The 24268-nt window shown below is 52.4% G+C and overlaps 1 protein-coding gene across 3 annotated transcripts in view; it reads left to right on the forward strand.

Annotated features, from left to right (window-relative positions):
* The window catches only part of LOC133345492 (slit homolog 2 protein-like), a 236363-nt gene that overhangs the window by 133572 nt on the left and 78523 nt on the right, over positions 1-24268 (forward strand). For all 3 annotated transcript variants that reach the window (XM_061556266.1, XM_061556264.1, XM_061556265.1), the window contains exons 5-9: positions 3738-3809; positions 8679-8750; positions 10801-10872; positions 13195-13358; positions 21424-21562. In XM_061556266.1, the coding sequence (XP_061412250.1) occupies positions 3738-3809; positions 8679-8750; positions 10801-10872; positions 13195-13358; positions 21424-21562 (519 nt within the window). The remainder of the gene's footprint in view (positions 1-3737; positions 3810-8678; positions 8751-10800; positions 10873-13194; positions 13359-21423; positions 21563-24268) is intronic.

Genomic DNA, 24268 nt, shown 5'->3' on the forward strand with positions numbered 1-24268 from the left:
ACCATGTGTAGACACACACACAGCTAATAATTTAATAACGTGGCGACGTCGCTGATTGAGCCGCGGTTGGGTTTCTCTTGAGCGCCGACACCGACCCGTGCCAGTTCAAAGTCTCGGGGCGGAGACGGGAAAGCTGTGGGGGTGCGTGGCCAGGTGCGAGTCCGCACGGCACGAGACGCTCACCTCGCACGTCCGGGGAAATTTCACGGGAGTTTTCGAGAATTCTGTTAAAAAATCACCCGCTTCGGTTTCGCCCCAGCGAGTGCTTAATTGAGCACGAATGCTCGAGCCTTTGCGCACCGATCGCTCATCAGAGGCGGCCGAAATCAGCGAACGCCCCCGTCCACGAGGTAGCGTCAGGTAAACGAAGCCGTCGCCGGCCGTTACACGGCGCGGGCAACTTTCCGAGACGCAAAATTTTTTTTAGCAGCTGCGAATGCCGATTTCGCCCGCTCCTGGCAGTAAGCGGTTGGCGTCTCTGTCCAGCATGCAGGCGGTGCAACTGCACTGAGGCCCACGGGCCGGAACGACCCAGGTGCCAGGGCTACGCAGAGGCAAGAAAGACAAATCAAGAGGGGAGGGGGCGGGGGTAACATTTGAATCTCTCGTAGCAGGGCCCCTGCCAGCCCCGTACACGCCGCTGGTCGTCGGTGAGCGCTCACTTGGCCGCGGCGGCGAAGCCTCAAATAGAGGCACGGTTCTCATCGGGGTCATATTTTGCGTCGTTGCTTTTTAGTTCTGCGCTGCTTCGTTGGCGTGCCTCTGGCTCGCTGCTTCATGGCCCAGATGGTTTAGTCGTCGCTGCCGAGCGATGAGCGAATTTCCGCGGAGGATTCTCATGAGTGAAGAAGAAGTCCACCCGCCTTGTGCCAGAGAGCGTCTCCGTAGGATGACGTCGCAGACGACTCCTGAAGTCGCTTTTGAATTCGCGACCACGGGGCACGGCTTTATATGGCTTGGTGAAGAATTGACATGGTCATCACGCTGAAGATGTTAATTCTCTGAGCCGCAATTGTCCCGAGTGAATCAAAGGCCACATTTAATATGATGGCGTTTTTGTTGTTGTTGTGCGCAGTCGTAAGTGATCAGACCTTGTGAAGCATCATCTGGCTCCCCTTGAGAACTTGGTTTAATGAAAGGCAGTTGAAACCCAGTATCTCAGCAGTGGCAGTTCAGTGTCTCTCGCAGTCTCATCTCACCGCGAGACGCCTGGGCAACCTTCTGTTCTCATCCTTAAGTTGTCTCACGTGTTGCGGTACAATAGGAATTTGAAATTTCTGGCCCATCCCCTCTGTTCCGTATGATTGTAACGACTCGGAGGGGTGGGGGAGGGGGGTCTTGTGGGCGGGTTGGTCCGAGATGATGGGTGGGGTGGAGGGGGGTGATCGGTCTTTTGCGAGCCCTTTAATTTATCTCGGGGGCAGAGCGGTTAAATTCCCCCGTGACACATTCTTATGACTCCATCCCCTCCAGGTCTCCTGTTTCATTTGCGGTAATTTCCTCGAAGATCGCGTGGGTTGGTTGAAATGTAGTGCCCCTTAGCATTTCAATTCCGAGGGATCACAATGGTTTTACAATTTGATAGCCGGGGGGGGGGGGGTGAGGTTCAGCATTTTTTTTATTATTAGATAGGTTTTATATTGATATATTCAAAGAGGAATGGTCTACTTTTATCAAAAGAATAAAGGTACTTCCTTGGTGGTGGTGGTGCACAAGCATAACTTAGTAAAAATGTATTCACAATATTCATCATTAACGCTTCCCTACAACGGCTAACATCAGTGGCGAGTGGTATCTGAACTGTGTTCTGGGCTCTCATCAGCCCGCACTGACCAACACGGCAAAGTAATGGTCAAACAACAACGCGAGCGAGCGACACGGCATGGGCAAGAGGCCTTCATCCAGCCGAAAATGTCGACCAAAGTGGCTGCACATGCGTAACGGAAAAATATCATCGAGAAAACTGGAAAATGTTTCCTCAACGTCGACTAAGAAATCTGCGAATCCTCCAGTGCTGGCTTTGCGCCAAGCAGCAGCCCCCGGGGCCCGCAGCACGAGGAGACCCCTATTGTGTGCCCCTCCCCCTTGCCAGTCATCATGTTGATCGCGGGCGAGTCTCGTTAGCGGGACGATTCCTCGGCCCGTCCTTTATGCCTGTCCGCCGACCGTGAATGGTCAGCGCGCGGCGAGAGAGAGAGAGCCATTCGTCACGCGTTCCTCGCCGTCCCGGCGGGGTTCCCGAGGATAAGCGCGTGACGCACGCACGTGTTGCCCGCCATAGCATTTCACGAAGCCGGCGGACGAAGAGCCACTCCCGTTGAGCTTTGAAGCGGCTTAACCTCGGTGGCGGCGGCGGTGGAGGTGCGGGGAGCGGGAGGGTAGCGGGGGAGGGGCGGTGAGGAGGGTGGGGGGGGGAGTCCGTTCCACGTGGAATGATTTGTTTATGTAGCCCCAGGGTAATGTGGTTAAGTTCCCATGCCTCGCGCAGGTGTTAGAGTGTGCGCGCCGCCACCGCCGCTGGGGTGTGGTCCGTGAAATGTTTGACAAGGCGCGCGCCGGGGTTCCTGATGCTGCCACGGGTTCCTGATGCTGCCACGGGTTCCTGATGCTGCCACGGGTCCCTGACGCTGCCACGGGTTCCTGATGCTGCCACGGGTTCCTGACGCTGCCACGGGTTCCTGACGCTGCCACGGGTTCCTGACGCTGCCACGGGTTCCTGACGCTGCCACGGGTTCCTGATGCTGCCACGGGTTCCTGACGCTGCCACAGGTCCCTGACGCTGCCACGGGTTCCTGACGCTGCCACGCGAGTCGATCCTGACAGCCAGCGCCACGCTGCCCCCCCCCCTCCAGCTCCACACTGCCCCCCCCCCCAAGTGTCGCGCTGCCCCCCACCTCCAGCTCCAAGCTGCCCCCCAGCTCCACGCTGCCCATCCTCAGGACCACTGTCTCCTGCAAATAATAATCTGGCCTCGTCTCCGTGAAGATGTCTTTAGTGCTTTTCTTTCTCTGATTCTTGCCAATTCGTGAGCTGACTGTCTCTCTCTGGAAGCTGGCATAATTTTTTGCCGGGTTAAAAAAAACATCGAAAGAAGAAACGTTCTTGTGGATATGCGCAACGGAAAAAAATGTCCACAGTGGTATAGGGGAATGGCGGGGGGGCGCTAGGGGGGTCGCGATGGAGGTGTTTGACAGATGCCCGCACGGAGTGCCGCGAGGCGGAGGAGCGGCGCCACGTCGGGAATTAATTAATCGGAGGCGCGGGAGGCGCGTCGTCGTCGTCTGCGTCGCGAGCGTCACGTGTGATGGGCTGCCAGAATCCCAGCTCTGGGCTGGCAGGTGATCGAGCACGCCGGCTCTTCGCAAGGAGCCACGTGGGAGCCCGTGTCCATTGCGTCATCAAATATATCCCATATACAGCGGTGTTGGTGGTGGTAATGGCAAGGACTATGTAAATATAGCTTGTGTCTTTTTTTCTTTAAATTACATTTGAATCGTGATAATGATGATGGCCATCATATGATAGCTCCATATAGCATTTCATAATTTCATTTAAAAAATATTACCTGAAAATACGTTTCAGAAGAGTGTGCTGTACTTTTTAGTATGCGTTTTGAATACTGATTGCTGTGTTAGAGCACAGGGTTATCAGTATGTGAGGGGTAACTATCAATGCTCCGCACAGATGGATTCAATAATCTAAATGTGTTTTTTGTGCTTTTTCTGTATCGCCTTCAGGGATCTGAGTGAGAATGCAATCCGAGGAATCCCAAGGAAAGGCTTCCGAGGCATCCCAGAGGTCAAGAACCTGTGAGTATCTCTCCAGACAACCCATGGGCTGAATTATGTCTCACTCTCTGTCTCTCTCCGATGGGCGCCGCGGTGGCGAGATGTTAACAACATCGCCTGGTATGCAGGAGGTTGTGGTTTCGACCCCGACCCTGACGCCTGCTGTATATTTGAGATTGCATGTTCTCCCCGTGGATTTTTATCCGGGTCCTCTGGTTTTTTCCCCTCCACATTTAGAAACGTGCGTGAAGAATATGGCTGCTATACATTTGCACGCGATAAGCCACTTCGTTGAGCTATCATTTGTGGCCTGGTCGCTTCTGAAAAAGAGCTATGTAGGTCAGTGGGCCTTACCTGATAACATAAGTAGTTGAAAGTGTTTTCTTTTACATGCACGGACAGACACTTTACTGCGTACTGGCATAACAGTAACGTGCCTCAGCAGAGTCACGCCGCTTATAAGAACATTTACGATGCCCTATATCCGGGGAAATCTCACCGTGTCTAAATACTCTTCTTTCAGGAGGGTGTGTCTACATTGGGATGATTGGCCAATTCCGTTGTGAGAATTTTGGCTTCATGCGAGAACAAACCAGGGCACGCGGAGGGGATGTTTACATGAAGCTTTCCACGGAAAGCTTCGAGCATGTTTGCCTTGATGGCATCTCCTGTCCAAGCCTAAGGCACCTGGTATTCCCAGGCAGTCGGCCATCCCGAGTGCTAATCAAGCTCAACTCTGCTAAAGCGCAGGAAGTCTGATGAGATCTGGCATATATTCAGGGTGATTTGATACCAAGGCTAAATCACCCTAGAGCAATGACTAGGGTCAAATCCTGGTCAGGTATCAAACTATGAACTCGTCATCCATTTAGTGTAACTCTTCATGGGCAAGTCAGCTGCGGTCGTTCTATGGAGGGACTGGAAGCCCTCCATGGGAATGTGGAGGATTATTATTTTGGCGTTGTCACGGCTAGCCGAGGTCGGCTAACGGAGGCGAGCGGCCATGTCATGAACTGCCTCTGTTTGAGGAGGGCTGCACTCTGACTCTCTAAGTGGGAAGCTGCGAGCGCTGTCCCCCCCCACCTCCAAACACCACCTCACCTTCAGGCGCGTACGTTTCAAAACCTCAGCTGTTATTAAAAAAAAAATTACTTGAAACCTCAAATGCTCGTTAAGCTTTCCCCGTCTGTTGTGGCAGCCGGTGTTGAGGATGGTACGACAGGGGAATCTCAGAGCAGTTGGGATTTCTTTTTTATTTTTGTTGTTGTCGAGATACGCGTTATCGCGGGGTCGGCGGGTAGCGTGTTTTGTATCGGGGAGGAGTGTGTGCGCGGGGCTTTGAGCGATGATTACATTTTGTGAGAGCAGAGGTCCGGAGATTAATATGCCTGCTGGGACAGCCATCTCGAGAAATTAATCTGTTAAAAACGGCGAATGCGATTGGCTGGAGCGCAGTGTGCGAAGGGCGAGTGTGAAAACGTAAACCGAGAGAGAAAAAATCAAATGTATCCCTGTCGCCAGCACACGGCTCGGAGCTCGCTCAGCGTGATCAAGCGAGGTGCCAAATGATTACCTGGCTTTTAAATTGTCACCTCAAGAAAGGCGCATTTCAAAGTGTGTGCGTGATTGCGAGCGAGTTATGTTGTCAATTTTGTTGCATCTGCATTCGTGCTCCTTTCAGTATGAAAAATATATTATCAGAGCATATTTCTTTGCATGCTCACCACAAGTACTGTGTGGTTAATGCAGACATGGTTCCTTGCCAAAAGTTTCTATTTGGTGTTTTAAACATCTTAACAATTGTTGTATTGCCAGAAAGGGTAAAATCTGTTCTTATTTTTTCATACTTTGATCCTGGCAAAAAAGGTCCCATTTTTGTTTGGTTTATCCCTGCATTTAAGCTAAGACATGAGTCCGCTCGTAAAACAAATATCAGGCCTAAGTGATTTTAAATGTATATTTTTTATAAAAAAAATGTTATTATCTTACTCTTTGGCATTATGTGCATATAATTACAGCTTATTCTCTGGCATTATTACCAACTGATGAGGGTGGTTGGCACAGGGCCAATATGTGTACATGTACCTGCGTGTTGTTTTGTTCGCATGTGCTTGTGTATGCGGTTGCGCGTGTGTGTGTGTGCACGTGTGTGTGCGTGCGTGTGTGCGTGTGTGTGTGTGCGCGTGTGTGTGTGCGCGTATGTGTGCGCGTATGTGTGCGCGTATGTGTGCGTGTGTGCGTGCGTGTGTGCGCGTATGTGTGCGTGTGTGTGCATGTGTGCGTGTGTGTGCATGTGTGTGTGTGTGTGTGCGTGTGTGCGTGTGTGTGCATGTGTGTGTGCGTGTATGTGCACGCGCCTTTACCCTTTGCTTGCATTTGTGTCGTGCACCGGCCGTGTCAAAACATGAGAAATGTGCCCAATAAAGGGGTCACGCGCCTTTCTCACTCTCGGAAAAATGCACCAGGGGGCAAGGCTTGGGCGAGAAACAATAATGAAGTTTAAATAACAGCCTAAACGGTGATAACAGGTGCGACTGTCAGCATAATCAGGGTGGATAAGATTATGTTTCAGTCGAAGACAACCCCGAGAAGTTGTTTTATTTGACTAAACAACAACAACAAATATCGACCTTTTTGTTTAAGCCAACCAAACATTTGGTGTCTCTGCCCTGCCTCCCGGAAAAAAAAATCCTTTAAATTTTGATAAATAAGATTAAGCATGTTTTGGGGCCAGGCCTGAACTATTCTGGCCGTTGTTGATGGCAACGGAGGGCACGGCCTTGCGCGAGGCCTGAGCCACAGGCGCTCCCTCGCTCCCTCGCTCGCCTCACTGCCCGGCAGACGTTCGTGCCGATGTTGATGAATGTTGGGCTGTAGAGTTGCGACGTTTAACATGTTGCAGGTGCTGTGCTCAAGGGTGCGAGTGACCCGGTGAAGGGAGGCGTTTAGGAGATGGACACAGACCCGTGCAGCGGCGGTGGGAGCAGCGCTCTTTGCTGATTGGTCGGCGTGCGGAGTCGACTTGCCTCAGAGCCGTTCCGCTTTTGCATTTGTTTGTTGGGGTGTTTTTTTTTCTTCTTTAGTTTTTTTTATTTGCGCTTTTTACCGCGCTCTAAAATATGGCGAAGGCTCTCCGGCCTTTTGCGGTGACGTGTGCGAGACGAACAAGCCAACAAAAATAGTGATTAGCCTCTGATCCAAGCTCCTCTTGTTTGCGTGAAGAAGAGGCATTACCTGGAAGCGGTGGCAAGTTCAATCTTTTGTCGGAAGCTTCGTACGGATGAGTCATTTGGAATTGGCCGCCCGGAATTGTTAAAGCCATCCCATTATCCGAGTCTTTGCTGGGGTAAGAGGAGGAGCTGGGACGTTGTGCCAAATGCACCCTGTTATCAACATCTGCACGAGTGGCTCAAATTTGGTGGCGGCAAATTTCATACAATCGGTGGCTTGTGCGAATTAACACGGATAGTAAATTTCGTCCCGACAGTGCCAACCGCCCCCCACCCCCCCCTTCCTGCTGAAACGGATAAAGAGGCTAGCTTCACCGCATGCGTGTGCGGTCGTAGACCGGCCCCACGTGTCGCGTCGCTAACGACTCACGCTTGATGGCACCGATTATATTATCAGGTCGAGTGAGCCATCGGCTTCTGAACGACCGATAGCGGCCGGCGGGGGTCCTGGCAGCTTCCAAAGCTTTTTGATAACTTTCAAAGGTTTGGTGCAGTGCGGCTTTACCCTAAACGAGAAAAAAAATAAACCACCCCCTCCCACCACACTCAACCCCGCACTGAGCAGCAACGCCAGACAATCAAATCCCCCAGAAAATGAAAGTGGAGCCCTTGCCCTTCTCTTAAGTGCGAGTGAAAGCGTCAAATGTTGCGAGCGAGGCAAGGCATCGGAATGCAAGATGCCTTCTTGCTGTGTCTGCAGTCTCCGCCGACTCGCGTGTTGGGGTGGGTGGGTAGGTGGTGCAGTTTTGGGCGGTTCTGAGCCACGTTCAGGTTGCTGATGCTGCCTGCTGCTCCGTCAGAACAAAAGCGGAGTGGGGAGAACAAAAAAAATAGAACAAATTAAATAAATAAACCCCGGAGGTGCATTAGCGGAATTGCTTTCTATTGTAGAGGCGTAAAAATGGATTTTATGGGTAGAGTGAATTAAGATAATGAAATGAGCACTGTGGCCAGAGCTGGAATGATTAAGCTCTCCGCTTTACTGAGAAGCAGCAAAGAGGAGTCTGGGTGGGTGGTGGGGGGGGGGAGGGTGGTAGGATGCACAGCTGATTCACGGCCGCTGGTGATGTAGTGCCATGTGACTGGAACGCGATGTTGCAGGAATATAAAACTGATGCGCAATAAAAACGACGGCCGTTCCCGCGCTCAGATAAAAAGGCTGCGCGAGCGCGAGCGTGGCCCTCGTCACGCAGGGGGGCTGCTCACAGCGACGGCGCAGCGAAGCGGAACGATGGGTGGAGGGGGTGACGGGAGTGGCGGCGGCGGACAGTGGGGTGGAGAGGTTCGTGGGTGGAACCGCTCGTCCCGGCTCCGACCTCCGGACCTCACCACCTGGGCCACTGCCGCCGCTTGACGCGGAGACGCTCGCTCGCACGTGCCTGACGCGTGCGTGCTAGCCGGCGTCTGCGCGTGCGCCTGCGCGCACGTATTCCGACCGTGGGCGGGTGAGCGAGCGCGTGAGCGGCGCGCGCGCGAGCGAGCGTGGTGCCGTGCGTGCGATCGACGTGTTTCCGCAGCGTGCATCTCTCTGTCGGCGGCGGTCGCAGTGGCAGCGGTGGCGGTGACGATTGCGGCACAGTGATCTCTCGATTTCAGATTTTTGTTTTCCTGCTTTTAATCTCTCTCTCTCTCCTTCTCATCATTATCTGCTGTCCTCCAGGCATCTGGATAACAACCAGATCAGCTGCATCGAAGATGGGGCGTTCCGAGCGCTGCGAGACCTGGAAGTGCTGTGAGTAGCGGCGCGTTCGTTCCGCGGGCGCACAAGCGCACTTGTTCGCGCGGTCACACGACGCGGTTGTGCTGTCGTCGCGGGTGTGCTGCCGCGGTTGTGCCGTTGCGAAATTTTCCAAAAACGATGTGTGGCGGTGGCACGACCGCTGTGTCTGGCGACGAGGAGCGGGAAGCGCATCGTCGTCCTGCTCTGCCCGTGCTTGAGACACCTTGGTTGCACGTTCACGTTGTATCTGTACGTATTATATCGTTATTCATAACACCGCAATGTGGCAGACGCCTAAGGTGGTATCTTCATCCGGAGTGAAGTCTTTGGCAGAGACGATGGTGGAGGGTGCAGGAGGGCACGTACTGTTGACGTGACTGCTGCGGAAAAAGTGGCCCCTAGATGTTTCGTGAACTCCCACCGAGCGCCATTGCTTGGGTTATGATTATCGTCTGTGTGCTCCACGTTTGTCGAAGTTTGCCGAGCACGGGTATAGAGTGCGACGAGCTCACGGACATTTATTCGGCATCAAAGGCGGCCGCCCGCAAATTACACACGACATGGGCGGGGGTTCGCGGGCGGCAAGGACGTGCTTTAGATCAGCAGACAGATGCGAGCGCACCCCTGCTGCTGTAGGGCCAATTTGCATCGACGACTGGTGAATTCCAAGTGTCCGCTTTGAAAGGTGGAGATATCTCGCACGGAGATATCCAGGAAGGCAACGGTTGTAATGCACCGGGCCCGACGTCGAAGGGACCAGAATGAGGGAGAAGCGTTCGAGCGATCGAGCCAGTGACGGCGCCGGTCGTGAAGAATTGCCAATCGGGATCTTTACTTATCCTGGAGGAATCCGATGAGCTATAAAGCTCTTTTTCACAATTGTGTTCATTTGGTTGGACATTTGAAAGCTACAACAACAAACAGTAGAAAAAACACGATATGAGTGCAAAGTATAGGAAAGGTAAGTAAATCACAATAAAAATGTGAACGAAATTTTTACATTTTTTTATATTTTAGCAGGTGAAGCCCACTGGAGCTATATTAGCTTATTTTTCAGAAGCGACCTGGCCACGATTGATAGCTCAGCAGAGTGGCTGATCGTCATGTGGGAATGTACAGCGGTGGGTGATGAACGTGGAGATGCCCCCTGACTCTGTGTCATCCCTCCACCAACGCAAGCTCAAGTTGTGCCAATGCGGTGGCCCATGGCCACTAAGCGTGGGCCCCCACGCGCTTGTTATTGGCGCCGTGCGGTCGAAAACACAAGCTTCGTGTCGCTCCGAAGCGTGGCGCCTTCATAACCCTTTAAGTGCATTAGTAAATAAGCATTCGGTTAAATGAATAAGTGAACAGGTTTTAAATTAAATTACTCTTTACCCTTGAAACATTACTTGTGGCCGCTGACACGTGTCCACACGGCTTCCTCGTGCGCTGTGCTGGCCCTAATAGGCGCTTGCTAACAACACTCGCCCCCGTACGGTAATTATACCCCGAAATAGGGAGATGTTATAATTTATGTATATAAGTGAAAATGCGTTTCTTACGTACGTATGATTTATTCATCTGGGATTTTAACTCGGTTGGTAGAGCAACAGGGCTCTCGATCATCAATTTGTACATTCACATCCCTGCCAGGGTCATCGCAGCCCATTTTATCGACAAGCATTCACCATTTACATGTTTTAGTCATCATCATAAATTCATCTATATGGCCATCATCTTGTCCATCATTATCATAATCAGAAGCATTGGCTAATTATTATCATAATCATCACTATAATCTGTAAATCATCATAAGCAGCAGCACGATTTGTCAAACATCATCATTGCACTGTCTGGAGAGCACCAATTGATGGGAAATCAGTGGCAGATGTCCCGTGAAATTACCTTTCCTCATCATACGAATGTGGAATTTCCACCGCTGGCTCAGGACCGTGAATGGAGACAAGCGCCAAATGAGCGCTCCAGCTCAGGGCAGACTTACGCTGCTACGCGTTCCGTTGTTATTATTTGTTTATTTATCTTTCTTTCTCCCCGCCACCCCGATCCCTCGTGCCTCTAGCACCCTCAATAACAACAACGTCACGGCGCTCTCCGTGGAGAGCTTCAACAGCATGCCCAAGCTGCGCACCTTGTGAGTACACGCGGGCCGCTCAGTCAACGTGGCTCCATCGCTCTGTGTGGCCTGGCCAGCGTGGCTCTGTCGGTCTATGTGGCCTGCCCAGCGTGATTCTATCGGTCTGTGTGGCTCTGTCGGCCAGCACTGTTCTGTCGATCCGTCCGCGCATGGGGCTCGGCCTGCTCCATCACTCCCCCTCTCTTCCTGCAAATGTCACAAAAAAAAGGAAATTTTATTATTTTGTGGAGTAAGCTGCGCGCGTTTTTTTTTTTTGGCTGATGTGTGATGATGGCGATGATAATGATGATGATATTGTTGATGAATTGACTGATGATGATAATTATTCATTGACTGATGATGATGATGAGGACTGTAAATTCATGATCATTATAATCACGTGGTGGTAATTATGATGATGATGATGATGGTGATGATAATGACGAGATTGTTTTAATCCTGATGAAAATGGTATTAGTGTTGATGATGTTGACTGGTTCATGTAAGTTTTTTTCATGATGATGATCGTGATGAAGATCATGATGATCATGATAAAAATTATGAATGAGATGATGATAGCGGCAATGACTGTCACGACACAGAGACACACCGACCTACTGAAAGGGAAGCGACATCAGTGCATTACAGCACGCTCCTGCACGCTTTCCACATTTGCACACACGCCTCCCACCCCTCCAGCTCGGTGAACCCTTGCACAGGGACGCTCGCTCACGTCGCTCACACAGCTCATGACGGCCGCTTCCAGCGAATCAGAGCCAGGGCCTGGGGGGGGGGGGGGGGCAGGGGGGTAGGAGCAGGCCCGAGGATTTATCCGCCAAACGAATGCAAAGAAACTCAGTGGCATGCCACGATGCACGGGTGGGGCAGGGGGGCGGAGGTGACATTTATCAAGCGGGCACCAACAGGAGATGTCCTTTACCTGTCCGTGGCGTGCGACGCCGCGGTGCCGCTCGCGAGATAAAGCGCCGTCCTCATGACCGCTGGTGCCACGTGATTGGAATTTCCGATGCCGCCTCTCTCTCTCCTCTCTCGAGCTCCTCTCGGAACGTCGCAAATTAAAAGGCAAAGTGACGTAAATTGATTTGACACGCCTAATACGCCGATATGTATTGTGGCCGCGTTGTTCGGCGAGCTTTCGCCGACGGAGGGAGAGGAGCGGGCCCCGCTGTTAAATGAGAACCACCTAGACGCGCCGAACTTCTACACCCGCGCACGCAAAGGTTAGGGAGGCATGTATTATTCATCGCATGTCTTACAATCTCGGGGAAAACATTGGGTGCAAGTGGCAGCAACATATTGTTTTCGCAGCAAGAATTTGGAACAATCCATAACCTGACTTTTAATATCCTAAAAGCCTCGTACAAGGCCCGGGCTGCCTCCCCATTGGCCGCCCTCCACCGATGCGGCCACTTCCATTGCTCGTTGCCACCCCTCATCCGCCCAACCAATCATCCCGCCGTGTCAACATTGTCAGGGTTTGAAAAGCGAGGAATTAAGAGGAACGCGGAATCGTTTTGCAAAACAATGCGTTCGGAAGCCAGAGGCAGTTGAGATTGGATTGCTGGAGATTTGATTTATGATATGGTTCTATCTTGCAAGTCCAATTCACCTCCCTCCTCACGGTCCCACAGAGATCCTAGCCCTGCCCCCACCACCATTGCGCTCCCAAAGACAAATATTCCCTGTGTAGTCTCAACAGACTGTTGGGGCAAGGGCTGTTAGCGAGCACCTATGACAGCTGGAACGGCACACGAGGGGGTGGGTGGCCAGCACCATGCCTGGCCGCCTTTGTCTCCCAAGTGGCGATGTTTACACATCGCACCAGGTACTCATTTGAGGTTTAGTCGACCTAGGACTGGTTCAGATGTTTGTCATCGATGTTGGTCGTGAGTGGGAATTGAACTCGGGTCGCCGGATTTGTAACGCGGCACACTAACTGCAACACTACCCCCACCCACACCACCACCGCGGCCCCCACACGCGCACTGACACACGTCAAAGCCCAGAGCAGAATATTTAAAGCTGCTAAATATATATTAATGCGCGCAGGCGAGTGTTAGCCGCTGAGCTTGATTGGGGAAAATTTAGCGGTGCATTTGCATATAAATTTTGCAATTTAGTTCATGACAACGTTTTGTATTGTGATGAATACTCTGTTAAAATTGCGGATGTTTTAAAAATGTATGCAGACGCACGTTGGCGGTTGAGTAGCTTCATTGCGTGTGAAAAGGTTACAGCCTTAACCCTTTCCCTCACCCCTTCGTCCTTCCCTTTCCCTACCCTCTCCTCCTCCTTCCACCGCCGCCGCCGCCACTCCAGCCGCCTGCACTCAAACAACCTGCACTGCGACTGCCGCCTCTCCTGGCTCTCTGATTGGCTGCGTCTCAGGCCGCGCCTCGGCCTCTTCACCCAGTGCATGGGCCCCGTGCACCTCCGCGGACTCAACGTCGCTGAGGTTCAGAAAAAGGAGTTCACCTGCGCCGGTCAGTTTCCCGCTTCTCTCTATGACCCCCCGACTCCCGCCTCCCACTCCTCGACCCCTGATCTCCGTCGCTCCGTGAACTTCATAACACGTTCCTTTTTGGTCACCGCATCATTGAGCGTCGATCAAAGTGAGGTGTTTCTGGTGAACTTTGATATCGGTGGTCCCAGGAGGAGGCCGGCTGCTTCCAAGGAATTCTGGAGTTTCCACAATTGGCTTCTCAAGGTTGGCAACAGAGATGGCCACTGGCCCATAGTTCAATATTTTTCGTCCCAAAATGTATTCCAATTGTATTCTCTGTGTTACTGTGTGAGACAAGCTATTCCATTCAGAACTCTTACAGAACAGACGCATCGCACCTTGTCAGAGAAGAGCCCTCAGAAGTAGACATCACAGAACTAACCCCTGAGATCCCTTCAATCGCAGTGCTGCACTTTTCCACGAGCCCCTAGAGAAAAAAAAAATCTTACGCGGCAAGCCAAATTGAACGTTGATTATTTTTTTGTGCGGTCATTGCAGGCGAGGCAGAGACCATCAACTCTCCACACTTGGCTTAATCATTTCGCAACTGACCACCAGGATTTGAAACCAGCGCTTAATTTCCTCACTAGACCTGAATGTTATCTAAAAACTCGACACCGTGACCTTGAGACGAAAAATATAGAATCGATGACCTTTCCCCACGGCACATGTGCCCCATGGACCTGTGCATGAGGAAGAACCATTGCCCAGAAACGTCACCTATGACATATTTTTTCCTATTAAGGCCACGGGTGTTGCTGACTGACGTGTTAGGTGTCTCGTTAGTCATGCTCGTGCACCACTGCCAACGCACCGTCGCCCGAGCCGTTTGCGTATTGTCAATCGAGGACCCGTTCAGGCACGAAAACCACAGGGGTCTTTGCGTCGCCCGATTCGCTGCGATGGAGTAGAGATTCGTGTCTTCGTGGAACTCTGCTCGTCTCGATTGAGGTGCAAAGAAGTGCCCGGTGCTGCCTTTGGACCAAGCATGGCGACGGAATCGGGGTATTCGTCTATTGAAACTCTCCGCTGGCAAAGCACAGCGATGCTCAAGTCCCACCCGTCTGTTGGCAATCCCATCAGCCTCGTTCCCTGACGGCCAGAGCATTTAGAAATGTTTGGTAAAAAACCCGCTGAGTCATTTATTGATTACATAATTCTGTCTGCAGTCGTTTGCTGAAATAGAGCTACGTGAGGTGCTTTCGTCCCAGACATTTCCCTGGGACGATGCGACACGCAACTCATGCGCAAATTGATTGCCTGTAAAATTACGGAGCGCGCAGGGAATTTGCGAGAACGTTTTGCTCACTCTGTCTTTGTTCGTTTTGAGATTTTAAGGTTTTTGGGAGTCAGGTGCAGTGTTGGGGGGTATGTGTTGTGAGGAGGAGGTTTGCGTGCACGCGCGTGTGCACGTGTACACATTGAATGACGACCTGATTTAATCCTCCATACTTTCACCCACCCCGTCAATTATTCTCTCGTCACCTTCAGTGTATTTTTGTAACGGCTCCCAAATGCACGTAGTTGCCGTGCCGTGAGTGCAATTTCCGTAGATGCAGATGGCTTAACATCTACAGTGCTGGCAATGCCACATGGGGCAATGTGTTAACATGTTGGTGACATGTTGGGAACGTTTTTGCATTCGTGTCCACGGTAAGCACTGGCACGTCTCAGACAACCGTGTGAATGCCACGTTTTAGTGGCGCAGGGGAAAATAAAGATGCATTGATTGGACGACGCATCTTCGGAGGTGTCACGGTGATGATTAAAGGGTGCGGTCGCGAGACTGAGCCACCAACCACTGACACGCCAGGTTCAACTCTGGGTTTCAGTCACCCAAGCTTAAACCCCGATTCTAAAGTGCGCTGAGTTGATGGTTTCAGCCCAGTTGCCAATTGCTGTGCAAAAAACATTGTAATATGAAATTTGGTTTTGCCACCAAATTTAGCTTATTCTTGCTCTGCAAAATTAATATTCCCTTTTTATGGCCGCGCGATGAATATTCTTTGCAGGGCATGCAAAAATAGTTACCACCGAGCGCGATCAACAATTCCACTGAAGGGAATTCCAGATATATTATCCTGTTGATATAGAAGTAATTCTATAATTGCTGGGCATGCATGCAACGACACATTTAATACGGGCAGAAAAAAATATTGCCACTTAATATACAACCATGTGGTGGGTGGGGGGGGGGTAGTGGGTGGTAAATCCTTACATGCCCGATAATTGGGGTTAAAAACCAACAAATGGAATAATTGATGGCACTGGGGCTCAGAGTTTGGCACCTGCTCGGAGAATACCGCACCCCACGGGTGAGCGGGGGGGGGGTGCGCCGTATCACCGCGTCACCCGCCACGGTGGCACAGGCATATCCGTGTGTTCCTTGGCATGCCCGGTGTTTCACCAGAGGGGATTGAGAGGTCGGGCTTTGCAAGCGAACATCGGGGTGGGTGGTTGACAGTTCTGGAGAGGGGGGGGGGAGGTTGCGGACAGGGCGGGGGGGAGGGGCTGGTAGGTGGGCACGTTTAGTGATCATTTTTCCGTCGTACATTCCGCCCAAGCCTCGGGCTGTTAAAGAGAACAAGGCAGTGAATGAGCGAGCGGGTGAGAAAGCAAGAGCGAAAGACTGGAATTAAACCTCTCCGGGACAGTGTATTATTTTACCCGGGGAAGAATGGGTAGTCATGTACAGCGCAGAACACTAATTTTCCGCCACCGCTACTTATTGAAATGCAGGGTCCGTAACCACCACTCTGCAGCCATCTGCAAGGAGGCTGTAACAGCACTTAACCCTTGCGGGCCCACGGTGCCTCTTTCCTTCCCTCGCATTCGGCGCGCCAACCCGCCCGCTCTCTCCGCCAGCCCCGTGGGTCACGGGACGCCTTTTCGAGCGGCTAGAACGCAAGCGTGCTCTGATTGTGCGAACGCGACGGCCGCTCGATCTCCCTCGGGGAGGGGGGAGGGGGAGGCGGGGTCATCTTGGGAGCGACGGTCGCCGTCGTGGGGGCGTTGGGCGGGCGAGAGACGCGACGGCCTCAGCCGCGCGGGATGGGGTGCGCTCGATGGACGGTTAAACTCTTCCCTCGAGCTGCCGCGCTGCAAATTCGCCGCAGCGAAAAAAAAAACCTTCCCTCCGCGCGCCTCCGTTTGCCGCGCAAGTCCGCGAGAACGGCGCTACGATCATCGTGAGGTTAAAGAGGAAGTATTAAGTTTGGTGACTGAAAAAATTGGGGGGGGGGGGGGGCGAACGGGACAAAAGCGTCCAATTAGGCGTGCGTTAATTAATTCGACAAAATAAGGGAAGCCGGCCCCATTGTGCTCGCAATCCCCCCGCATTTTCGAGTCGATTCATGGAACGCATCGCGTATTCGGCGCACGTGCGGGACGCATAAAGACCGCGTGCCACTTCATCATTTCATCTGCAGCTCTAAAAAAAAGAAACGCCTTTGAAAAGAAGGGAAAAGGTACACACACACAGAGCGAGACAAAACCTCCGCGCGTCGGCAAAGTAAAAAAAAAAGGGGTTATTGAAACCGCGGTTAATGTGCTCCGCAATTAAGCCCCGGGCTAATTTAGCGGGCCCCACACTCTTGCGACGGGTGAAAGATTGCCGTGGAGACTGCGTAATTAAAAGGCTGCTCTTGGAGATAAATACGACGAGATGGAGCGTTGACTTTTGTGTGTTAAACCCCTGCCCTCTCCACGCACAACTCACCCGCTCGACGCACCCCCCCCCCCCACCAACCCACCCACCCCCCATCAGCTCCCATGTTTCTCCCTTTTCATCTTCGTCCGGCTCTCTCTCTCTTGCGTGTGCGTGTGTGCCCTCTCCTTTCACCTCGTTCAAGGAGGCCCACTTGAGCGACGACGGGAGAAAATCGGCTTACTGTTTAGGCATGGGCCTCGCAAGATTCCTCGCCGGTGATTTAACGGGGCCTGCAAATGTTCCACAGTTCCCATGCCCCCCACCCCCCAACTCCCCCCCCACCCCCCCAGCTGGTCGGAGGCCACCCGTCCCTGATCAGTGTGGGGAGGAGACATTTGAGATGCAATGCCCCAGGAACCTCGGAGCTACTTTCACTCCTTGCATTGCCCATCACCTGCGTCATTCAACGCAAGCCGTTGTCCCGAGGAACCTGTGAGCCAGAATTGAATGTCTTTGAAGCACGAGGCTGTTGTGTGTGCGTGCGTGCGTGCGCGAGTGATCTGGGTCCATATTTTCTTCAATTTGAAGGGCGTGGAGTATCCCGCATTGCACCCGAACGCCGTCCCATCTTCCTCCGGGACCCCTCCCCCTGCCCCCCGCCCCCCCCCCCCCTTTCAACTGAATTCTCACTAGAAAAAAATGCGTTAACAAGTTCGAAACGCTGGCGGCGTATATATAACGAATGACGGGTCTCGGCTCTCGTTTAAGTGACTCGAGTATTTGTTTAATCGCCGGCGGAATGTGGCGCAGTTGCAAAGTGAAGGAAATGCCGCTAGTTGTCAGAGCGCGGCCTAATTGGGCATGCACACATATAAATGCAAATCCTCAATCTTACGCAGACACACGAAAGGCGAAGGTCCCCCCCCCCACCCCCCGCCACCCTCGTTTAGACCGCCAGGCCGCACGATGGCACGCAGCGGCAAACGACGGGCGGCACGTCGCACGGCGCGCGCTGCGGACAGCGCCGGCGCTTGGTCGCGTTCATCTCTCATCGCCTGTGCCGATCCGAGCACGCGTATTTAAGGCTGAGTCGACCTAGAGGGGAGGGTGGGGCGTGGGGGGGGGGGGAGCCCCACGACAACTTTCGGATATCGCTTACCGGCGACGTCAGCCACGACTTTAAATCGATCTTCCCCAGACACCCGGACGCGCGCTCACACGCTCGCGCGCTCACACGAAAATCTTTCGCGGCTGTGTTCCGTAATTGGCATAAAATCATCCGTGTCGAGTTGTGGCGCGAATCAATAAAAGCGAGGAGTCTAAAACCGCCTCAGTCCGCTCGCGGAGAGCCTCGGCGAGATGACCACAGAGAGCATGGCCACCTGAACTCCCCCCTAGCCCCCCCCCCCACCGCCCCTGCCCCCACCGTCCACTGATGAGAAAATTAATGCAGCAGTCGACATCGTAACCGCTTGCCTCCCCCAGCTCGCCACCAGCCAGGTGTGTGCGCTAATAGCGGCCGCTCCTCCCTTTATTGCCCGTTAAGCTCGTATTATAATCACCAAGTCTTTGTGCGCTTTTATGGCGTTTAGATTTCCCATGCAGATTCGGTCCCTTCAGACTAATTACGCGTGCACAATTTATTTACTCGCTCTGCCTATTTCTTGGTAATTATTGCGGCCGGGCGTGGCGTGTGGCCCACCCACCCCCTCGTGTGCCGTGCCAGCCTTGGTAGGTACTCAGCACTTGCCCTAACAGTCTGGTAAAGGTTATCTGGGGATCTTTGTATCTGTCTATGTTTTTTAACTGCTTTCACGGACGGCTCTAACCAGAGTGACGTCGCGGCGTCCGGAGGAACGTCCTTTTGCCCGTGCGACTTTGGTCGCACTCTGCTGCCGACTTGAAATGTTGGCGTTTGTCCTGCAATTGCACAGTTGGGCTGAGCGTTCAGCTCGACGATGTGCAAGCAACGTGGTCCACGTGCATCTGCGCACGTGCGCGGGTGTTTGTGGGGAGCGGGCACGTAGTGATGAGCGCACTGCGCTACGAAGCCCTGACGACCCCAGTTTAATCCCGGTCCCGCGACCAATAAATAGCGGTGAATATTTGAACCTGTCCTGGGCCTTCCCTTGGTCGACTTGCCACGGCGCGTGTAAACATCAGCACCGGGGAGACAAAGGTGGTCCGGCCGTTGGTTCTGGCCACACCGTCCCCTCGTGCGCCGTACCGGCCTTATAATAGGTGCTCGCTAACAGCAGCTGCCCCAACAGGCTGCGTAGGCTACTCGCTGCGTCGGGAGATCTTTGTGTGTGTTGGCTTGCACGCCCTGTCGTAGGTGTGTGCTCCAGCACGGTTCGATGGTTCCTTGGCCGGCGTGTGAACACGCGTGTTGTTCCGGGGACCCTTGCCAGGGAGCTTGTCCGGTGCTTAATTTTTGTCAGGTTTGCGTTAAAATCTCCACTAAGGTCAATTAATTCACACGGAGCAGTGAATTCACTCTCACCGCCAACACAGGCCGAAGAGAGAGAGAGAGAGAAAAAACAACCCCGAGATAAAAAAAATAACCGAGTGCAGAAATAATAATGATGATAAGCTCGTTAACTAAAAGCAAAACACAACGTAAAAAACACAAAGAACTCTTATCTTATAGCCACACATTTGGGACTTATATCTTGGGCTGTCCGACGTGCGTTTTCCGCTTTGTGAGCGAGAACTTTGGCTTTAAATGAAAATGTCGCTGCAGCTTGATTGCCGTAATGTTTCAGACGTCACCGTGGCCACGTCTCTGGAGCTTGGCCTGAACGCCAATTCCACTCCTCTTTTTCATTGACGTCGATTTAAAGATGAGTCGGGCGGCTTGAGACACACGGAAGACAACCTGCGTAACCATGATTGTAACTAAGATCTGTACCGTATAACAGCTGTACCATCGCAGTGCGCTCGTGAAAGACAGCCTCGAAGCTTATTGGGCCCTTCCTGCTGGAAATAAATAAAATCTATCTATAGCCATCTGTCTGGATTAGACATCTCGGTTATTCAGATCTCACTTATGCGGTAAAGCTCCGTGCAGTTACCTCTGTAGCGAGAGCATTGAAATAACAGTTCTCGGCTGATCGCCATTCTATATCATGCGAACATGTTCATAGAGTTTATATATAATCTTGTTTTGAATAATTTTTTTTATAAATGTTAAGTTTTTATTACTTTTTTTAATTCATCTTGAGCTTTGTTTTAAAAAGCTGGGCAACGGCAATGGGACGATGCGGCCGATCGCCAGCGGCCGTGCAGCGCGCGCGTCACGGGGAACATTCATCGACGCGCCAACTGCGGATCTGCCCGCGCGAACAACTGAACTTGGCACGCCTCAAATTTCAGATGTTGTGGTTATTACGGTTTGCGATCGAGCACGCTCGGCAAAAAATTGGAACATCCTGTCCCAGGAACGTACTCCGCCGTTCAAGCAAATTTGCTCCGTCGCATTTAATGCACCGCATTAAACCAAACGTGCGTGTGTGTGTGGCATAACAGTAATAACATAAATAAGCAGCTGAACTCGAACATTTAATTTCAAGGCTGTATATTTATTTATTTACAAACTGGGTGCAGTTAAAATTGTAGTCGTGCACTGGTGCACGTGTGGATCCTGTTGACGTTGACACCGTGATCGCTATGTGTGTCATTCATATGGTTTGTGTTTAAACATTGTGGTGGATGCAGAGATGATGGTGAAATCCTTGACACACAAGATCTACACACAATCTGTTCATACTCACGGCGGTTCAACGCACGTATCGCGAGCGTAGGAATCGATCTTAATCGATGGATAGATTAATCATCGTCCGATGCATAAACATCCGTGCCGCGGTGTCTCATTCGCCATCGTGCTAACGCAAAGTAGATCGATGCTCCCTCTTTGGCCATCACTTATCTCACACGGACGTCTCGGGGTCTGCCCTTGCCGGCCAGCGTCTCCATTAACCAGATGCGTCCGTCGCCACGAAAGCCAGCGGGCGTGCAGGGGGCAATTGACGTCGCAATGCGCAGCGGATGTAAGCATCGTCGCCTACGCTCGGATTGAGTGTTCATGCTTGAGTCTCAGAGAACCAGGCTGTGGAGGCCCCTTTAGGATCGTTGGAGTTCACTGTTAATCCTCGAGGCTAGGATAGCCAGGCCTGAGGCACCTTTGTGAGCCTTAAGAGTAGCGAAGGAACCTAAGAGACACAAAGCACTTTCGCGATGTTTAAAGTTCGGCGTTAATTGTCGACGCTCGTGGGGGGATTCACCGATAGAGTTCACTGTCGATGTCCAAGGGTTCACGGGGTCAGGTTCAGGGACGTGAATCCCTGAGTGCCTCTGGAGGGATGTGACCGTGCGTGCGTGTGTGTGTGTGCTGCAGACTACTCACGGGGCCAGTCGTGCAGCGCGTTCGGCAGCTCGTGCCCGTCCGTGTGCACGTGCAGCAACAACGTGGTCGACTGCCGCGGCAAGAGCCTCTCCAGCATCCCCCACAATCTGCCCAACGCCATCACCGAGCTGTGAGCACCGCCGGCCGGGAGGGGTGGGGGGTGGAGAAGGGGGATGCGGGACGGGGGCCTGGGGGTGGGGGGAGAGGGGGGGATGAGCACCCTCCTCTTGCGTGGCTCTCAGATGCGATTGATGCTCCTGACCACCGCACCCCACTGCCACCTCTCTACCAAGTCACCAGCTCCACCACCGTTGCCACCAGCCATCACCACCACCTCTACCAATCACCACCAATTATCAACACTATTATCACCACCGCTATCAATCACCACCACCACCGCCAATCATCGCCACCACAACTGCCACCAATCATTACCACCACCACCGCCATCAATCATCACCACCACCGCCGCCACCCCAATGCCGACTTCATGAGAAGCGTCCGCTGTAAGAGACTGGCCCGTGTCTCGCTGATGCGGCGCCACGTGGCGACGTCAAGCTGAGCTCTCGACGCGATGAACACACGCAGCGGGGATAGTAATCATAATTTACACTTCGACGGACTGGAGCGTGTTTGTGTTGAGACGTCGCATTGCGGCGGCGGAACGCTCTGCGCCTTAAAGGTGTTGTTTGTTTGTTTGTTTTCCATTAATGAACATAACACGCAGATGTTTTGTTTCTGCAAAACAGAGCGCATTCGGTCTAGGAAATTAAAACAGATGAACTAAATTATCCGCTCTAATTAACAACTGCAAAACGACAAACACAAAGCCCTAACGCAGGCAAGAACATTGCTGTAATTTTCCACAGCATCAACAATAAAAAGTAAATATACGCCCGAACATTGTAATAAATATACGTGGAGATAAATCAATAAAATCAAGCGAGATGTTTTCCCCTTGGCAAAGACAAAGCTGTAATTTTCGATTCCACCCTTAAGAGCACGGCAAAGCAGGCGAGGATTTCCTGTCCAATTTTCACGCTCACCCCGTCATTCCTGCCAGAGCCATCCATCGGAACATCGTTGAACCTTTTCCCCGCATAGCCCCCACCCCTCCCTCAATGAACGCACACCCCAGCAGCTGCGTGACAACCCATGCGCTGTGAAATTTTGAAAAAACGTATGAATTGATAACGGTGACAATAATCGTACGGCGTGGTTGTGGGGAAACGTACCGAGTATTTTACGCACTGACGCTGCTGCTGCTGCTGCTGCTGCTGCTCAGAGTTGGGCCGCTCTCGCCGGAGAATTTTTTCCGAACGACTCGAAAGCCAAGCCAGGCGGTCGTCGGCAAAAACGTGGCCAACTCCCGCGGAGAGACGCCACGCTAATGAAACAAACAAATTTGCTTTCAGCTTCATCGTTTTTTTTTTCTTCTTCCAAAGCCGGTGCCGTAGGTGGCCAAGCTCCAAAAAAAAAAACGTAGGAGAGAAACGAATGCCTCGGGTGCAAGGGTTAAGGTAAATGGATTCTGACAGTGTCCCCCGCTTTACCCGAGGAGTAATTAGAAGCATCAGTGGCGGGGATTGCAGGTTCCTCCCTGGGCGATAGCATTTAGCAGATGTGATGTGGCCTCGTTTTCGTACGGATCTTTGGCCAAACCCAGCCAGATGAGACGGATTGACTCGAGGGAGCGCTTAAGCTGCAATTGACCCTGTAATAGAAAGGAATGGAGAGAAAAAATTGACAAAAAATAAGGGTTGATTAAAAGAAACACTGAAAGAAAAAAAGAGGATTATATTATTAAAGCATTTCATAAAAAAGCACATTTATGTTCGAAATCCTCTGGCCGTCAAAGATGCATCTCTGCGTAATTATCTAATCCAATATTCCTCTGAGCCGGGTACATCGCAGATCCTGTTAAGGAAATACGTGGACTTAGGGCCATTCAATCGCGTACGGTTCTCAGCCTTCTCTGTGTGGCAGGGTCTCTACATGGCAGGGTCTCTACGTGGCAGGGTCTCTGTGAGTCTCTACGTGGCAGGGTCGCTGTGAGGAATGGTTTCTATGTGGCCGGGTCTCTACGAGTCTCTGTGAGGCAGGGAAGATGCACATGCACGCGCTATAACCCGCTCAGCCGAGAAGGGGCCACCTGCGCCAGCGCACCGTTAACTTTTCATCGGCCTGAGAGCTTTTTATTAAGTTACCGGCCCCTTCATCATCTCATTTTTAATGCACGTACTGTTTTATTTAAACCGTGCTATAAATAGAGAGAGAGGGGGCAGAGAGGGAGGGAGGGAGGGAGAGAGGCAGGCAGAGGCAGAGAGCCCCCGCAGGGGACTTTGCTTCGACGGGCAGCAGCTTCTCTTTATTCTTGGCCTGGAAGACGAGGTCGTGGGTGGCCGGCACCCCCTTTCCAGGTGACCTTTCCCTTCCTCGGGCGCGCCCAGACGTAGCTCTCATTCGACCGGCGGGAGGTTCACGCCGGCTACGAGAGAACCACGTGGGATGGGGGAGGGGGGGGGGGGCCCGCTCACGACCCAGATCCGATTAACCGGAATGGAATTCGGCTCCGTCGTGCTCAGATGCTCACGGCTCTCTCGCCCGGTGCTGAATGATTAAATGAGTGGGCTCGGAGCAGCGGCTCGGTGGTTAGCGCGCACCGCCGCTTCGAGCCCGGAGGAAAGCCGACTTCGATGCATGGCCGCGGCTCGCCGCATTGGCGTGTGATGTTACGATCGGTCAAGGCCACCTCCGTTCCACGACGGAGGCACGGCCATCATGCTGTGCTACGGTCGAACAACGGCCGTGACTCTGTACAAATGGTAAATAATCG

The sequence above is a fragment of the Lethenteron reissneri genome, chromosome 22 (assembly GCF_015708825.2).
Source record: "Lethenteron reissneri isolate LAM-NWPU_2019-01 chromosome 22, ASM1570882v1, whole genome shotgun sequence".
In the NCBI taxonomy this organism is placed as follows: domain Eukaryota; kingdom Metazoa; phylum Chordata; class Hyperoartia; order Petromyzontiformes; family Petromyzontidae; genus Lethenteron; species Lethenteron reissneri.